Source organism: Oncorhynchus gorbuscha, linkage group LG14 (assembly GCF_021184085.1).
Source record: "Oncorhynchus gorbuscha isolate QuinsamMale2020 ecotype Even-year linkage group LG14, OgorEven_v1.0, whole genome shotgun sequence".
NCBI lineage: Eukaryota > Metazoa > Chordata > Actinopteri > Salmoniformes > Salmonidae > Oncorhynchus > Oncorhynchus gorbuscha.
In genome coordinates this window covers 26,379,904-26,397,265 of record NC_060186.1, presented here as the reverse complement: position 1 = coordinate 26,397,265, position 17,362 = coordinate 26,379,904, and the positions used below count along the sequence as shown (strand labels likewise).

General features: G+C 43.6%; 1 protein-coding gene across 6 annotated transcripts in view; it reads right to left on the bottom strand.

Moving 5' to 3' along the window:
- Nucleotides 1–431: 431 nt before the first annotated feature.
- The window catches only part of gramd4a (GRAM domain containing 4a), a 62,453-nt gene continuing 45,522 nt past the window's right edge, over nt 432–17,362 (bottom strand). For 5 of the 6 annotated variants that reach the window (XM_046297662.1, XM_046297660.1, XM_046297664.1 and 2 more), the window contains 17 exons: nt 16,698–16,818; nt 15,987–16,060; nt 13,745–13,889; nt 12,695–12,720; nt 12,489–12,580; nt 11,837–11,928; nt 8,009–8,057; nt 7,819–7,890; nt 7,585–7,628; nt 7,225–7,334; nt 6,686–6,840; nt 6,080–6,097; nt 4,451–4,595; nt 4,209–4,302; nt 3,856–3,946; nt 3,628–3,696; nt 432–3,536 (listed from right to left, as the gene is read on the bottom strand). In XM_046297662.1, coding sequence (XP_046153618.1) covers nt 3,423–3,536; nt 3,628–3,696; nt 3,856–3,946; nt 4,209–4,302; nt 4,451–4,595; nt 6,080–6,097; nt 6,686–6,840; nt 7,225–7,334; nt 7,585–7,628; nt 7,819–7,890; nt 8,009–8,057; nt 11,837–11,928; nt 12,489–12,580; nt 12,695–12,720; nt 13,745–13,889; nt 15,987–16,060; nt 16,698–16,818 — 1,511 coding nt within the window. In that variant the 3' untranslated portion in view covers nt 432–3,422. The remainder of the gene's footprint in view (nt 3,537–3,627; nt 3,697–3,855; nt 3,947–4,208; nt 4,303–4,450; nt 4,596–6,079; nt 6,098–6,685; nt 6,841–7,224; nt 7,335–7,584; nt 7,629–7,818; nt 7,891–8,008; nt 8,058–11,836; nt 11,929–12,488; nt 12,581–12,694; nt 12,721–13,744; nt 13,890–15,986; nt 16,061–16,697; nt 16,819–17,362) is intronic. The other variant, XM_046297661.1, reaches the window with a different exon arrangement.

The window sequence follows — 17,362 nt, the reverse complement described above, 5'->3', positions numbered from 1 at the left end:
GCATCATTGCAATCATGAAATCGTAATCGTTTCTTACCATTAATATAAAACAAGTGGAAAGACGAAACACCCCACTGTGTGAATGCAGTCACATATTCCCTTCCACCACATTATTACACAAAACAAAACAGGTCTTTACAATATACTTAGCTGGTGTTGAGAAACACTATCGTTTGTGTGACCTATACAGTGGGACTTTTTTTTTTTTTTTTTACATGATTTCAGCCTTTGAAACACCTGCCCTCTAATTTCTGTAAGGGTCATTATCAGGTCTCCATCCATCTGTCCTGTAGTGACATCAAGTGGCCGAATGTGGGAATTGCAGTCTCCGGACCTCAGTCAACAAGTACCTCCATGCTCATTTGGAATGACTAACATTACTCTTATAAGTATCGATAGGTGTAGTACAAAGGATTTACAAATACAGAGAATGGGAAATACTTAATTTTATTTAAATAAAAAAATGTACATCACATATTTTACAATAGACATAGTCTTCTTTAAAAACGCAAAAGGATTACGTTACTGTATATAAATTCATCTTTCGTCATTTTAGTCCTCGGACACACAGATGACATAATTACCCACAACTGTCAGATGATTGCAGTATATTGAACTTCACAGTGATATACTGTACGGGAATATCATGAAGTAATTGACTAACGGTTTACATTTAGTTAGAACTAATACTTGGTGCACAGAAGGAGACCAATAGAAACCAGTGAACAGCAGCTCTCCGAGTCACCATGATGACCTCTGCTGCCTGTAAGGAAGGCCTGTGAGTGATCCAAAAACAGCTAAAAGATGATCATGATTGTACCATGTGCCGCACAGCACTACCCTATGAACGATCACTGACATTTCTTTGTTGCAGCGTGAATATAATCTGTCTAGAATGTTCTCGGCTGTCACCGTCTACCTACTCTTAGCCTGGTCCCAGGTCTGTCACTAGATGCATGGATCCAACTCCTTGGACTGTCATCACCATGCTACTCAGTACATGCTAATGACAAACTGAACAGCTAAACTTTAGCTTTAGCTATTAAAGTATTATAAAACAGATCAGGGATCAGGGTTACGTTCGCCGTTGGGATGAAGCTGAGCAGCAGAGGTTGTCCTGAGACCAGTCTGAGCAGATTATTATTATTTTTTTAAAGCTGACAGTTGACACACTAACTCAAAAACGCAATAGGAAGATATCTGTCCAGTCTTCATGACTCCACCTGTGGCAAGGAGCTCAAACCGGCATACCAAACAGAATAGAAAAAAAACAAGAAATTAACTCTGTCTTTTAACCCAACCTTCAGTAAACATGTAGGTGTTGGCAGAACATGGCAGCAGTAAAAGCAGCAGTAAAAAGATGAAGAAAAACAATGAGGTTTTGGCAACAACAAAACATAAACGAGGAGTTTACAGCAGTAACACAATACATTCTGTGTGCTTCTTTTAGGACAGACCCTGATTTCAAAGTTGGTGGTTACTACTCGACTAAGTTCCAGGTAAGCATGAAGACTACAGTAAACGCGAAGTCAGACAATCGTTCAAATCAAACACACTGACAGCATGAGTTCCTTAGACAATAGACAACCTATAGAAATGACATTTCACACCCAGTCATAAGACAATAACTGACACAGTTCATACGGGCTTGTTAACAGTGTGGGAAGATGAATGCTTTTTAGGGGACTAGCTTGTTGTGCTGAGAGGCTAAAAAAAAAAGGGTCTGAGAGCATTGTATAATCTACTCCCTCATTTGAAGCAAACGATAGACCAGAAATATGCCCAGATGTCCACAATAACTCTTCCAGCCATTTTACAAAACACAGAAAGGTGTCCCACATCCACTGGGTTTGGCATTCATGACAATTCTACATGTCAAACCTATCTGAGAAATAAAAGACCAGCTTCTAAACCCACACCGGTGACAATGATAAAGTGACATTGAAATATTCCGTTCAAACTACTTCTTCATCCTGCTGTGAATGAATAGTACGGAACCGAGCCAGTTGACTGCCTCGACTTGCATTGAAATACTGACAAACTCCCGGACTAATTAACTAGTTACTAGTCAAGTTAACCAAGTTCAAATTTACTCCTGAACAGGACAGCACATTGTACACATCTGACCACTCCAGTGTTAATAGTACAGGGTGGTTTACCGTTAAAAACTACCATAGTATTACCATACCGTAACATGTCACTAAATACTGAAGTAACAGGTACTGGGCCTTGAGACACTGCAAAAATCATGAGTATGTTTATATGTGACCTACAGTACGCACCTTAAGGATGCGTTCGTCTACTAGGCTAAAGCCAAGGCATTAACTCGTCTTTTAGGCCTCGGGGTTACTCAGCACACAAGTGTTGTTCACTGAACCAGCAATGTTACATTTAAACTACGTACCTTCAGTTTCCACACGTTATTCAGGGTTTAGGTCTGCTATGACTCCAACAGGGCGTGTGCTTTAGTTTTATAACACAATCCACAGATCCAGGACCTGCCTTTAACTAAGTCCAGTTCCTCATCATTCCATTGGTTAATTAGAAAAATAAGCGGAATTCAAAAGAAAGGCATTTGAAAACGTTTCACAACGAACATCATCGCCAAGGTCCCCACCGCTGTGCGTGACACACAGTACAGTTCAGTCGTGAGTGTTGAACGTACAACACACACGTCATATGCAAACAGACATCTGAAAGCAGACGGTTTGTTGCTGAAATGTGCGCGAGTGTCTCCAAGGAAAATCTACAGCAACGATGTAAACGGACGGAAAAGGCTTCTTGTCGTGTTGAACGTTGTTTCCGATGCTCGATGTTCACAGCTTTTTGTTTTCTACACAAACATCTAGCTACCGTACGGACCGGCAGTAACAGTAACACTGACTCAAGAGAGAAGACAGGTGAGCAGAGACGCACGATGTCTTGGCAGCTCACACACACACATCTCTCTGAAGCAAATGAAAGCTGGCAGGCAGGCAGGCAGGAGAGCCAGCTCCTTCCCCTATGATGAGAAGTCTGTTAAAAATAATGACCCCCCCCCATCCTTCTTCCTACAGTGTTGGAATGTGTTCACCATCCCTATTGGATTATAAGTCCCACCTTCACACACACCAGACAGAGGGGCGAGCGCACACACCAGACAGAGGGGCGAGCGCACACACCAGACAGAGGGGCGAGCGCACACACCAGACAGAGGGGCGAGCGCACACACCAGACAGAGGGGCGAGCGCACACACCAGACACCTCTCAGTCATAAAAGAAGATTGTCCAGTCACTGTAAATAAGAGTGAGGAGAAGAGGTGTGTCCCATCACTTCCCCAAATGGTCTTTTCTCCAGCCAGGGAGGGTTCAGGGGTAGGTGGCCCAGCCCTGACCCCAACCCAGGCCTCTTTCCATGGGGATAGCAGGGCTACAGCTCAGGGCTACAGCTCAGGGCTGCCCAAGGGTTGTCTGGAGGTGGTTGTGATCTTCATGTACTGGGTGAAGATCGCCTCGAAGGCCTCGTCTCGATGGATCATGGCACCAAACACCAGAGGCTGAGGAGACAGAAATCCACAAATCACATTTCACTCACTCAGAAATATGTGAAGGATAATAAAAAGGTCAAATGAGTCTTTATTTCCAAACCTTCTGTGTGGAGGGAGTGGCTATGGAGATTCCCATTCCTGACCCAGGTAAGACAGACAGCACTTTGTACTGCGAACAGAGACCAGAGAAGGTATCAGACAAATACAATTATGATCCATTCATTTCAAAAGGAATCCATCAGTTGCTGGAAGATGCACATCAGGATGTGACATCACAGAAAGGATATGACAAAAAAACATTGAATTAGTCGAGTGTGTAGATCGACACCTTCTGGATATCTGTGATGTCCGCCAGCTTAATGACCTTATTCTTCTTGGAGGAGGTCGATTTGGAACTGGAGCTCTCGAAGCACAGATAACTGAGACACAAAGAGACAGATGGTGAGAGAAGAGGAGGAGGAGAGTCAGCACAAAATCATCCACTCTTTGATCTAGCGCCGAGAATCTGCAGCATAATGGCAACATTTTGTGGCATATTGTACACAGCCACATCAGAGAGAGTAAAGGCGGCACACCTAAGAGGATGAGCAGACCACTAGAGGTGGAAAGCCACTTATGAGAGGCTGTCTACCAGTTTAGTCTCATAGAGAATCCGTACGTGATGAGGTAGGTCTTACTTACTTCTCTGTAACATAGAGCATGCCGTTCCGTATGTAGTCCGTTGGCATCTTCCGGTCTCTGTTGATGAGGCAGCACCTCCACCCATTCTCACACACTGTAGACACACAAACAGAAAAACTGTTTATATTGATTTACTTCCACAAGCGGCTCCCCAAATGTATTTTAACAACAAACAAAAAAGTTAAAAATGGAAGAAAAATCAAATAAAAACTCAATATTTTAGGTGCAGTAAGTCCTCTGACCTGGTAGAGGGCGCTCATTCTCTGAGACGTTGAAGATCTCATGAAAGGCTCCCTTCTTGGTGCTATGAATCCTGGCGCTGTCAGCATCCAGGTTTACACCGCACGGGACGGTTGCTAGGCTACCTCTAGCCACCACAGGCTGAATCTAGAGGGGAGGGGGTGTGGGAGGAGGGGGGAGGGGTGTGGGAGACACACGGAGGGAGGAAAATGAGGAGAAGGAGTTGGGGAGCGGGTGGGAAAGGAGGAGGAGGAAGAAGAGGAAAATTTTTACTACAGAGCACTACTGTAGCCATCTAACACTACGGATTCTCTCGGAGACTAAACTGGGAGACAGCCTCTCACAGAGAGAGAGGAAACATAAGATGGAGGCCATTCATCTGTACACAGTAGGAGTATGTGCTCCTCATAACATAGCCTTGCAAACAACTTGTGTCTTATCTAACATCAGCCTCAGGGTGAGGTTCTCGTGCAAAGCGCAGAGCAGTTCCCCCCCCAGACACACTCATATCGACACAGTACATGTAGGTAAATCAGTCATCTTTGTTAGTTTCATTTCTAAGTGAGGACATTGCTATGTAAACTTAATTTATTGAATCGTCTATTCCATCCTCTACACTTCTGCCCTGAAGTGTGCACTGGTTCACTACCCCTCAATGTATAGATTTATGGTGGAACATTGCCCACCTGTTTTTTTGCCTATGCATACTTACACCCACCAATCCAATGCTTTTAGTGAAGGGTAAATCCCAAAAGGGGGGTGAGCGAGTGCACATGTCAGGCGGGGGGGGGGGGGGGAATCAGAAGTCAGTGTACAGTACAGACAGTATGGTATAGTAGTGGATTAGTTAGTGTATGTAATGCTGGGAGTGAGAGTCGGGAGCTCTGCAGATAAATGGCCATGCCGTTTACAGCTATAGTACAATATACGCCCTCATGCTGCAGGCAGGCAGGCCGGCCCCTAACTATACAGTAGATAGATGGGATTACTTGTAACGTTACATAGAAGTAGAATAAGTCTTAGAATAGCAGTAAAATAAGTCTGAGCTACATAGTTGTGGAATTCAGACACACTAGTTAGCTCCGTTTTTCCAAGGGTTACCTGGCAAATGATTTTAAAATCGAGTGATTGTTCTACTATATCGGAATCACTAGAACGTTTTCCCTTACCTGGTTATCTTACCATCGATATGAAGGAATAAGAATTGTGTGTTCTAGAGGTAAACTATGTGGGAGAAAAAGAGGTGCTACTGTAAACCGGACTACAGTGTATTACTACTCTAGTCACATTGAAGTTGCTTGTAACAGTGGTGCTTTGGGTTTGTGGCAGCACACTGAACAACCTGGTTACTACAGAGTATGTCTGGGAAAATGGATTAAAACAAATGTCACAAATCAATTCAGAATTGGTTCAAGTAAAGGGTTCAACATTATGCCATTATGGCCCACTAAAAGTGGATATTTACAATGACATTTTTGATCCATTTATTCAAACACTCAGTTAATGCTGGGAGGTTTTGTCGTGAACCACGCGCGCACACACACACACACACACACTTATACATGTTTTAGCCGGTGGCACACACAGGCACTGTGTAACGTAAGGGGACAGAGGCACACCAGAGTCCCTACCTTCTCAGACCCAGACAGCTGAGAGAGAGAAACAAAACACAACGTATAGTTGACAGTCACTAAAGCAAAAGACCATCTTGCACCACTAACATTACTGCCAACTGGCTGAGGAAACAGACCAAGATAAGACATCGCAAACACTCAACACACGGTCACATACAGACACACACACACACACGCATATGACAGAGCATGACATTCAGGTGGCAGTGTCGAGGTAAATTAGGTTTGTTTAAAGGGCTCCATTTAAAAAAAAAGTGGTTAAGGCTCATGGTTATTTTTCTATCAAAAATCTATGCTTGAGTTGTAGTAGATACTTTTGTAATGTGGTTATGGTTTAGTCATTTAGCATTTGGATAAGGGATAGTGTTCGGGAAGTTTGGGTTGGATAAACAATTGGTTCCTTTCTCTATGGGGGGAGAGTTATTTGTGCGTGCCCAGAGTAAGTTATGTCAGATGACAGTGTGTGTGTGTTATTGTATGCTGGATATGTTGTGTGCGTGTGTGTGTGTGTATGTGTGTGTTATTGCATGCTGGATATGTTGCGTGCGTGTGTGGATATGTACATGTGCGTCTGTGTATGCACTCATTAGTGTGCGTCCTCACCCGTCGGGACATCGTAGCGTTGGTCCTCTCCTTCAGCTGTGGATCAGTTGGTAGGTTGTTCCAGTCGATGTGAGGGGTGTCATATTTGTCCCTCAGCTTGGGACAGCTCTTAAACAAGAAGTCTATGACGAAGAACTTGATCCCTGCATACAGCCCTGAGAGAAAAAGAAGAGACTTTAAAAAGCCAATTCTCTTCAGATTAAAAAAAAAATGAAAAAAGTTGACAGTAATGTTGCTAAGCACTATGGATTGCACAAAAAAAAAACATTGTTGGTATACTTTATTGTTTACACTTTTTATGCATTTCATAAAACGTGTGTCTGCTGTAAACTAAACAGGCACCAACAGGGAACACACAGGAGAAGACTAATTGCTTTAGAGAGGAACAAACAATGAATCTCAGTGTGCCAAGAGACACAATGCCCCTGAGCAGCAATGAAGAGAACAAAGGGGTGTTTTTATATTGAATATTACGTAACTATAGCATTTCACTCTGTGTGTGTGTGTGTATATATATGTTTATGTGTGCTTGTACTCACCAATCATGAAGCCCACAAGTTTATAGGGCAGTATGCAGGAGGAGAGAAAGGTAACCCACAGGCTGATGTACAGCTTCTGAGTGATCTCAGGCTGCACCCACATGAATAGGCTGCGCACACACACACACACACACACACACACACACACACACACACACACACACACACACACACACACACACACACACACACACACACACACACACACACACACACACACACACACACACACACACACACACACACACACACACACACACACGACAGAGCGAGAGAGAAACCGTTTTGATTAACTATTCAGACCAACAGAGGGACAGAGCATAGAATGGTAAGACAGTGAAACAGCCATTTCTTACTTACTTTTTTATTTTCTCCAAAACATCCGCCATCTTACCAAAAAGGTTCTGTGAAAAAAAGCCCAGAAAAATGACTTTCCCCAAAACACACAAAGTCTTAATGTGGTGTGTGTGTGTGTGTGTGTGTGTGTGTGTGTGTGTGTGTGTGTGTGTGTGTGTGTGTGTGTGTGTGTGTGTATTTGTGTGATGACGTGCGTATTTATGCGTGCTTGTGTGTCGGTGCTGGCTACTACTGTACCTGGGCTTTTTGTGCAACATCAAGCACTAACTGGAACTTTTCAGACACAGTCAAATCATCCTTTGACGGTTCCTACACGAAACAAACCCAAACAAAATCAGCTCATTGCCATAGGCAGGAAATACGACAGGCCACTTCCTGTGGGATCAGGAAGCTAAGAGGAAGTCATGTGAAATGGGAGGAGTCTTACTATAGGATCCGTAATGTCCGGCACAATGCTCCACTGAATCCTCCAACCTCTGAAAAGGGAAAAAAGGGAAGATGTAAAAATGTCAACAACAACAACAACTAAAAGCAGGACGGGCAACTGGCAGCCCGCACCTGCGGATCAATTTCAAATGATCTTAGAGTTCAAATAAAAGAACACACATTTTGGTCGTGCATAAGCAGTTTCTCTTATGTCAGTCACTGACTGTCACGTAATTTGCCCGTGTCAGCTAATATTTTTTTAGATTGGTAAATTAGTCTAGCGGCCAGCTATCTACACCTTTTATGAATCGCACCATTTGATTTTTAAAGTCATTCACTCAAAATTAAAATCTGCATTTTCTTTTATCTGCAGTCCTAGAGGGGGCCGTTAAAATGTTTTGTTTTGCAAAGTGGCAGGGAACAAAGTTTTGCTTAGGGTCTCTAAAAAGACGAGGGACCGTTCTGACTGCATGTGTGGGTCTGCACCCGCGAGCCTCGGTGGTCCCCCATGATGAGTTTAGATTTTTGGAAGCCCCCACCCCTATGAAAGTGGCCCATGCCTGCTCTAAATAGATTCTGAGAAAATGAGCTGCACCACATTAAATAGGTAGGTACAGTGGAATTACATGTAAGAGAGTGGAGTATGAATTTATTGATCAAAACTTGGTAAATATGAACTCAACATGTAAAAGTATTGGTCCCCTGTTTCATGAGCTGAAATATAATGTGCACATACATACACACACTTACTTCTTTATGTCCCTGTTAGTGAACATTTCTCTTTTGCCAAGTTAATCCATCTACACAACCGGTCAAAAGTTTTAGAACATCTATTCATTCAAGGGTTTCTCTTTATTTTGTACTATTTTCTACATTGTAGAATAATAGTGAAGACATCAAAACTATGAAATAACACATATGGAATCATGTAGTAACCAAAATGTGTTAAATCAAAAATACATTTTATATTTGAGATTCTTCAAATAGCCACCCTTTGCCTTGATGACGGCTTTGCACACTCTTGGCATTCTCTCAACCAGCTTCATGAAGTAGTCACCTGGAATGCATTTCAATTAACAGGTGTACCTTGTCTATTTGTGGGGCGGCAGCGTAGCCTAGTGGTTAGAGCGTTGGACTAGTAACCGGAAGGTTGCGAGTTCAAACCCCCGAGCTGACAAGGTACAAATCTGTCGTTCTGCCCCTGAACAGGCAGTTAACCCACTGTTCCCAGGCCGTCATTGAAAATAAGAATGTTCTTAACTGACTTGCATGGTAAAATTCAACAAAAAGAAATTGTGTAATTTCTTAATGCGTTTGAGTGAATCACACTTAACCAGCATTCTGCAGTGATACGCCATCCCTTCTGGTTTGGGCTTTGTGGGACTATCATTTTTCTTTTCAACAGGACAATGACCCAACACACCTCCAGGCTGTGGAAGGGCTATTTGACCAAGAAGGAGAGTGATGGAGTGCTGCATCAGATGACCTGGCTTCCACAATCCCCTTACCTCAACCAAAATTAGATGGTTTGGGTTAGACTGCAGAGTGGAGGAAAAACAGCCAACAAGTGCTCAGCATATGTGGGAACTCCTTCAAGAAGGTTAGAAAAGCTGTCAAGGCAAGTGGCGGCTATTTGAAGAATCTCAAATATAAAATATATTTGGATTTGTTTAACACTTTTTGGGGTTACTACATGATCCCATATGGATTATTTCATAGTTTTGATGTCCTCACTAAAAATAAAAGAAAAACCTTTGAGTAGGTGTTCTATAACTTTTGACTGATAGTGTACCTGACAGGTCGGCATATCAAGAAGCGGATTAAACATCATTACACAGGTGCAACTTGTGCTGGGGGCAATAAAAGGCCACTAAAAATGTGCAGTTTTGTCACAACACAATGCCACAGATGTCTCAAGTTTAGAGCGAGTGTGCAATTGGCAAGCTGACTGCAGGAATGTCCAACCTGTTGCCAGATAAGATTAAATGAATTCCTCTACAATAAGCCGCCTTAAATGTTGTTTTGGAGAATTTGGTAGTGCGTCTAACTGGCCTCACAACCGCAGACCACGTGTAACCACACCAGTCCAGGACCTCCACATCACCTGCGGAATCGTCTGAGACCAGCCAACCCGAACAGCTGATGAAACTGGGTTTGCACCTTGAACTTTCAGCACAAACTGTCAGAAACCTTCTCAGGGAAGCTCATCTGTAGTGGTGGCGGTAGGGTTATGGTATAAGCTACGGACAACAAACACAATTGCATTTGACATATTACCCATTGAGCACGTCTGGGATGCTCTGGATCGAAGTATACGACAGCGTGTCTAAGTTCCCGACAAAATATCCAGCAACTTCGCACAGCCATTGAAGAGGAGTGGGACAACATTGCACAATCGTCAGTCTGATCAACTCTATGCGACAGAGCTGTGTCACCCACAATGAGGCAAATGGTGGTCACACCAGATACTGACTGGTTTTCTGATCCACACCTCTACTTTTCTTTCTTAAAAAAAGGCATCTCTGACCAACAGAGGCATATCTGCATTTCCAGTCATGTGAAATCCATAGATTAGGGCCTAATTGATTTAAATTGACTGATTTCCTTAGAACTGTAACTCCGTAAAATCTTTGAAATTGTTGCATGTTTACATTCACAGCGTTCCATGTCCTTTCCTACAGCTCAGCTAAAAACCACTCCAAATAAGCTCCATTCATTAAAATCACAATTTAACCAACACCCGTCTATTTTTGTGACTACCTGGACCTACCAATTGGTATTTAAGAAACCAAACGGATTTGAATGAAAAGTATTTGTTTAAAGATGAAAAAGGTGACTGGAAGAAGCAAACCATTTCAAATGGGCTACATGTCACATTAAACAGTATATAAACAGTCTAAATAGGCCAGGAGCCAGACAGGGAGCCAGAGGAAGGAAAAATAATTATTTAGAGCTGTATTATTTCAAGGCTATAGCCTACAAAGAAATACATTGTGAAGCATTTGCGAGCGCTACACAATAGGCTGGTAGGGACATAAAGCACTCAGCATTCCGTTGCATTTTTTTAAAGTGCCTTTTAATTTTATAATACATTTTTAGAAATCTGTCTGAGTTTGGCCAGTCTGGGGCGTCAGGCTTACGTGATGGTACATGGAGAGCCGGCCAGGAGCAGAGAATATCTCCTCACTTGCAGAGCCACTGGGGATGATAAACACCCTTTTGGCAAATCTTTTCAGGCTGTGCAGAGATGCAGAGTTGTTTAAAATTAAAATTAAATCTATATGTAGGTCTAAAAAATGTTTTTAGGCTAAATAACCCAATCAAAACAGAAAGCTCCTTGAACGTGGGAATATGCCAGGCCTATTGGGACAAAAATCAATTATGGCCTATTGTATAGATAATAGAACAAAAAACATACGAAACATTGAAGAGATTTAGATTTGTTAGAAATACTTTGCTACAACAACACACACTTCGTTATATATCCACCTTAGTTGTGAACACTACATCACTGCACTCCCTTCTCTTGGTCCTCATCTTTATAAAAGTCACCTCGATTTAGCACCTGTGTGTTTTATCAGTTAATGAAAAGTTTATGAGTAGACGACTGATGCATGCTGGGCCAGGCATGCCCCGAGCTCGCGAAGTAGAGTGCTACCTGAACAAAATTGGAGCGGATGAGAAGTCCGACGCTCCAGTCTTTGGGAATTTGGACTCCGCTCGAGCTCCACTCACATACTCTGGTTCAGTGTAGTTGGATCACTCAGCGTCATCAATACATGACAATGTAATATCAATGTGTGTGTGTGTGCGTGTGTGCATGTCTCACTTAGCAATGAGGTAATTCAAGGAGAGCCTCAGGATGGCCAAGAAGAGGAGCATGGGGATGGCCCAGCCATGCCACGCAGCATTCATGTAGATCTGAGACCGGAGGAAACACAAATGGCATTCGTCATTTCATCCAGCACTTAACCTGCATCCCATTTCTCGCAATCACTAGATGTAATATACCAGTCTTCCAAATGACAAGCACTACTGAATATAGTGGCAGATCTGGGACATCGAATGAGAGGAAGTTGAAGAGACAAACAGAAGAGACATTTGGTCGATGTCCATCTCTGTGGAATAGCACGTGTCAAAGTCGAGAGAAGGGTTTCCAGTAGTCAAACTCCTACAGTTACATATTCGTTTCCTTACCCTGTAAGCAGTCTATGGACATGGTATGACAGCGATCCATGCTTTGGTTTTGTTTTTCAGTCACCGTTACCAAATGCCAACTTTTTATATTTGTGGCACAACTCCAATGCAAGTCAACAATACCAATATTAGCATTTTTTGGGGGCTTCATGTCCAAATCATCGTAAAAGTTACTCAAATGAATTGTGTAGCACAATGAAGTTACTTCTAGATGATTTGGACATGACTCGCATATCTCTTAAAAAAAAAAAAAAAAAAAGACCGATAGGAGCAGTTGTACTCACTATGAAGGAAATAGCTGAGGTGTACACGGAGTGCCAGTTGGATAAGGCTGAGAGGTTCCTCATGAAGTTAGTGACAGGTCTGGCTCCTCGCTCTGGGGAAAATACAAAATCAGTCATCCACTTGTCACATTACAATATCTGACAGCAGTAGCTCAACGGCAGAAGGTGTGACTGTTCTGAGTGGGAATTCATCTATAAATACTCACTGAGTCGCCTCATGTTTTCTGTTAGCCTGGAGAGAGGGACATACAAAACTGTAGATGTTACAACAGGAATTTTAGCATGCACTTTACACAGACACCACACAGTGGGGGAGCACAATCCTCAAACGTCTACTAAAAGAGCGAAATGTTCCTGCGGAGGTAGCGACACCTCAACCCACTGATCATTCTGTTTATGAGTCACACAGAGGCAAGGAGGAGAGGAAAGAATGAAGAGCTCAATCTATTTCTCTAGGTTCTCTCCACAAAGGTCTGCTACAATACATTCTACATTCTTTATTTCTAGAGCTTTCTACCTGTGCTGCCAACTTTTATCCAATCCGTGTGCACTTCAAACTGTGTACGTATGTGTGTGTTTACAGTACTCGCCTGCCTACGGTCACAGCAGCCAATGACCTGAAGGATGAGTAAACCCTGTACAATCTGATCTGTGCTGAGCAGCAAAATGAGCCAAGTCCTAGACTGAACCCAGCTAGCTTAAAGTGGAGCGTAATGTATGAGTTGCATCTAGACACTGATCTAGGATCAGTGAGGAATTGACCCCCTAATGGTTAAGGTTAGAATTGGGGGATAGTGAAGCTGTTCCTAAATCAGTGCCCGAGGGCAATGTCTATAGCCTCAGTCATTGGCTGCAGGGAGTGTGGTAGTGTGGTTGAGCCACCACCAGAGGGCACAGACACTGTATTCAGTGATGTGCAACATATAGAGAAGGTCCAGAGATCTAGTGTCTGTATAGGATTGACATCACTACTGCTAAGGTTGGGGTGAAAGACTACTGTTTCTGTGAGTGGTAGAGTACTGGCCATGTGGGGTGCAACAAATTCACCATTTTCCGATACGGACAACTACAACGCAGCCTCTCAATGTGACTGGTGTTTTCACCACCTCACTCAGTACTCACCTTTTAGAACATAGAAATACATTTACAAGAACAGACATTCCAATTTAAACCAATAATCCATGATGGGGTGGACCCATTCATTCTATTGTATTTCTAGGATTTTGACGAGCCATCGTATGAGCACAACGACGCACCTTTTAGCGCTTAGCGGTTCCTCAGCCTCCACAGTGTTCTCCTCCGGGACGAAGCGGAAGTCTTCGATGTAGACCCCCAACCTGTCATAGAGCCACCTCCACGCCCGCAAGTACAGGGTCTCCCCCTGCGGCGGCTTCTCTTTGTCTGGAGGGGGCAGAGTTGAAGGTCACGGTCTCAATAGGCTTCTTTATTTGTTACTGGGCGCTTCACGTTACTGCACACGAAGAGGACTCATGTCTGTTCTTTTTGTCTTTCATCTCGTCACTGAACATTAATAAAATGCACATTCGAAAGACAGGGAACGAGGGAGAGCGAGGACAAGACAGACACAGGAAAAGAGGTTTACAGGCAGTGCAGGTTTATAATAAGTACAATGAAGTTGCCTCCCTGTCAGTTTGGAGTTTGTGACCAAGGGCAACTAACTACCTGAAGCCGTTTATTAAATGAAGACGGGTAGAGAAGGAGATACAGGTCTGTAGATCGCCCTGTTAAGACGTTGGTTTAATTTAGAGTTAATACCAAAGACCCATTAACCTAAATTACACACTGAGCTCCTTGTGTGTCTCGTACAGAAACACAAATTCATGTACGCACATTCTACAGTTGGCGAGGCTGTTCTAACTAACACCACGGGCCTGTTTGGCCTAGATTAAACCTCGCCCATTTCCTACAACAAAACCCTCGCCAGTGTCACCAGCACCTGAAGCTACTTGACAAACTGGTTCTGGAACCCTAAAACAGTAATCAGGAACCCTAAAATAAAAACCTTGCCAGTGTCACCAGCACCTGAAGCTACTTAAACTGGTTCTGGAACCCTAAAATAAGACCCTTGCCAGTGTCACCAGCACCTGAAGCTACTTAAACTGGTTCTGGAACCCTAAAACAGTAATCAGGAACCCTAAAATAAGACCCTTGCCAGTGTCACCAGCACCTGAAGCTACTTAAACTGGTTCTGGAACCCTAAAACAGTAATCAGGAACCCTAAAATAAAACCCTCGCCAGTGTCACCAGCACCTGAAGCTACTTAAACTGGTTCTGGAACCCTAAAATAAGACCCTTGCCAGTGTCACCAGCACCTGAAGCTACTTAAACTGGTTCTGGAACCCTAAAACAGTAATCAGGAACCCTAAAATAAAACCCTCGCCAGTGTCACCAGCACCTGAAGCTACTTAAACTGGTTCTGGAACCCTAAAATAAGACCCTTGCCAGTGTCACCAGCGCCTGAAGCTACTTAAACTGGTTCTGGAACCCTAAAACAGTGATCAGGAACCCTAAAATAAGACTCTTGCCAGTGTCACCAGCACCTGAAGCTACAAGACAAACTGGTTCTGGAACCCTAAAAGAATCAAGATTTTTGCTTTTACAAAAGATACTTCTACAGTTCAAACTGTTCCGTCCCACGTACACAAACAGTGTCTTTCTTCCAGCCTGCTGGCAGATAGGCTGCCTGCCAGTAATCTGTGCTCCACACACGCTAAAATATATCTGGTAGAGAGGATGTTCAGCGCCCAGAATGTGTTCTGCACTAAACACTGCTATTAAAGCTGCTCGTCCTTACGGTTGGGTTAGAGTTCTAAAATGAATGGGGAAACGGATCCTTTTTGAAGAAATTGTGTTGATACGAGAACACACACACCTAACTCTGATGAAAAAACAGGTATTCTGCATTGTCTCAAGTGATTTAAGTGAGTGTTTGTCAATAAGCGAAATCCCCCATGGAGAAAATAGATCATCCTGAATCCCCCCTCCCACACACACACACACACACACACACACACACACACACACACACACACACACACACACACACACACACACACACACACACACACACACACACAGGGTTATTACAGTCTTCCCACAGTCCCTATAGAGTCACAGGAAACATTGGTCCCCTGTTCTTGTCCCGTCAGGTCTACAGCCCCACCGGACTATCACTGGCTTCAACCGGACTCCTGAATGCCTTCCCACAGTCCCTGGCTGCCCTGTAGTCCTACAAACCCTTTTATTTCACTGATGGGAGTTACTGCCGTTTCTGACAAAGGTTTCTTCTGACCCAAGGCTCGTTAAATACTGAAACTAGGCATCTTATTTAAGATCTTTACAGATCTGGGATCCGTGTGAGCAGTATCAATCTGGTCTCTTCAATCCATAAACCGTACAGATAGGGGGGCGGTTTTTGGGGTTTTACCATCAGCGATCATAGGCGTTACACCGTAGTCCACTTTCTGCCTTGCTTACCTGCGTCTTTGCCATTGGCAGCAGGCGTTGGAGACGGGGGTTTACGGGCAGGCTGTGGCGGCGAGTCTTCCAACCTGATAGAAGATAGAAGTATAGAAGAAGTATAGAATAAAAAGGAGGAGGAATAAAAAGAGAAAGATTGTTTGTTTACATAGTGTTGCAAAGACTCATTCAAGTACACCCTTCATGGGATTTATGCCGCGTCTAAATTTGGGTTATTTGATGTATAGTGTGTCTTCATGCCCCTCCATGCCCTTGTAGACCTTACTGTAAGGACAAGGAGACATTCCACATGGTGGAATTAATTCATGCCGGCTGGAGCGCAGGGTGATCCACCCCACTGAAGGACAACTCACTGGGGTAGGCAGGGTTGCAGCACTGAAGGACAACTCACTGGGGTAGGCAGGGTTGCAGCACTGAAGGACAACTCACTGGGGTAGGCAGGGTTGCAGCACTGAAGGCAGCACACACACACCTTGAGTTGTTTTATTTAACCAAGTAGGCCAGTAGAGAACAAGTTCTCATTTACAACTGCAACCGTGCCAAGATAAAGCAAAACAGTCCGACAAAAACAACACACAGAAGACAGACAGACCGAGAGACACACAGAGAGACATACACACAGACAGAGAGGGATGTGACCATCTAAGTGAGCAACACTTAGAGAATGAGATGACACGCATTGTTCCCCTCGCTCTCTCCATCACCGACCTGGATTTTAGCACCTCGTTCATTCTCAGTTCGAGGTCGAGCCTCTTCCCTCTCTCCCTCTCGAGCTCTTCCTTTATCTTCTCCACATTGGTTTCCTCTCGTAGCTTCCTCAACTCCTCTTCTGAAAAACAACACATTAATGACTGGTATCATGATGACAATGCTGATTATCACCACATTTGTTTACCCCAGTTGTTAATCCACAGACAGACAAATAGATTCTAGAATACAATTTCCATTTGTTCAAAATCTGGTTTTGCAAAACCTTTGAGATGATCTGGATCATATTGTCACATCTTTACAAGGGGCCGTTTCAAAACAACAACAGTGTTATTCTGGTAGCTTCTGAGCTGTGATTAAATTTCAACCTCTGCAGACGGCAGTACAGAATGATAATCATGGGATGAGATTGTGATCCTCTTATATTGTCCCACTTGGCTCCTTTCACTGCTATGCTATGTATCCTGAGCCGAGCCACTGCGATGCTAAGAGGCTGGTCACTAGTCACAATACACAGCCGACAGAACACGCCGGTAATTGTTTCACTAACGTCCCGTTTCTTTCTCGTTTCCGCTTTCCCTCGCTTCCTCTTTCAGTCTCTCCGATCCTCTTCTTTCCCTCCCTCCCTCCCTCCCTCCCTCCCTCACTCCAGTAGTGTCAGGTGT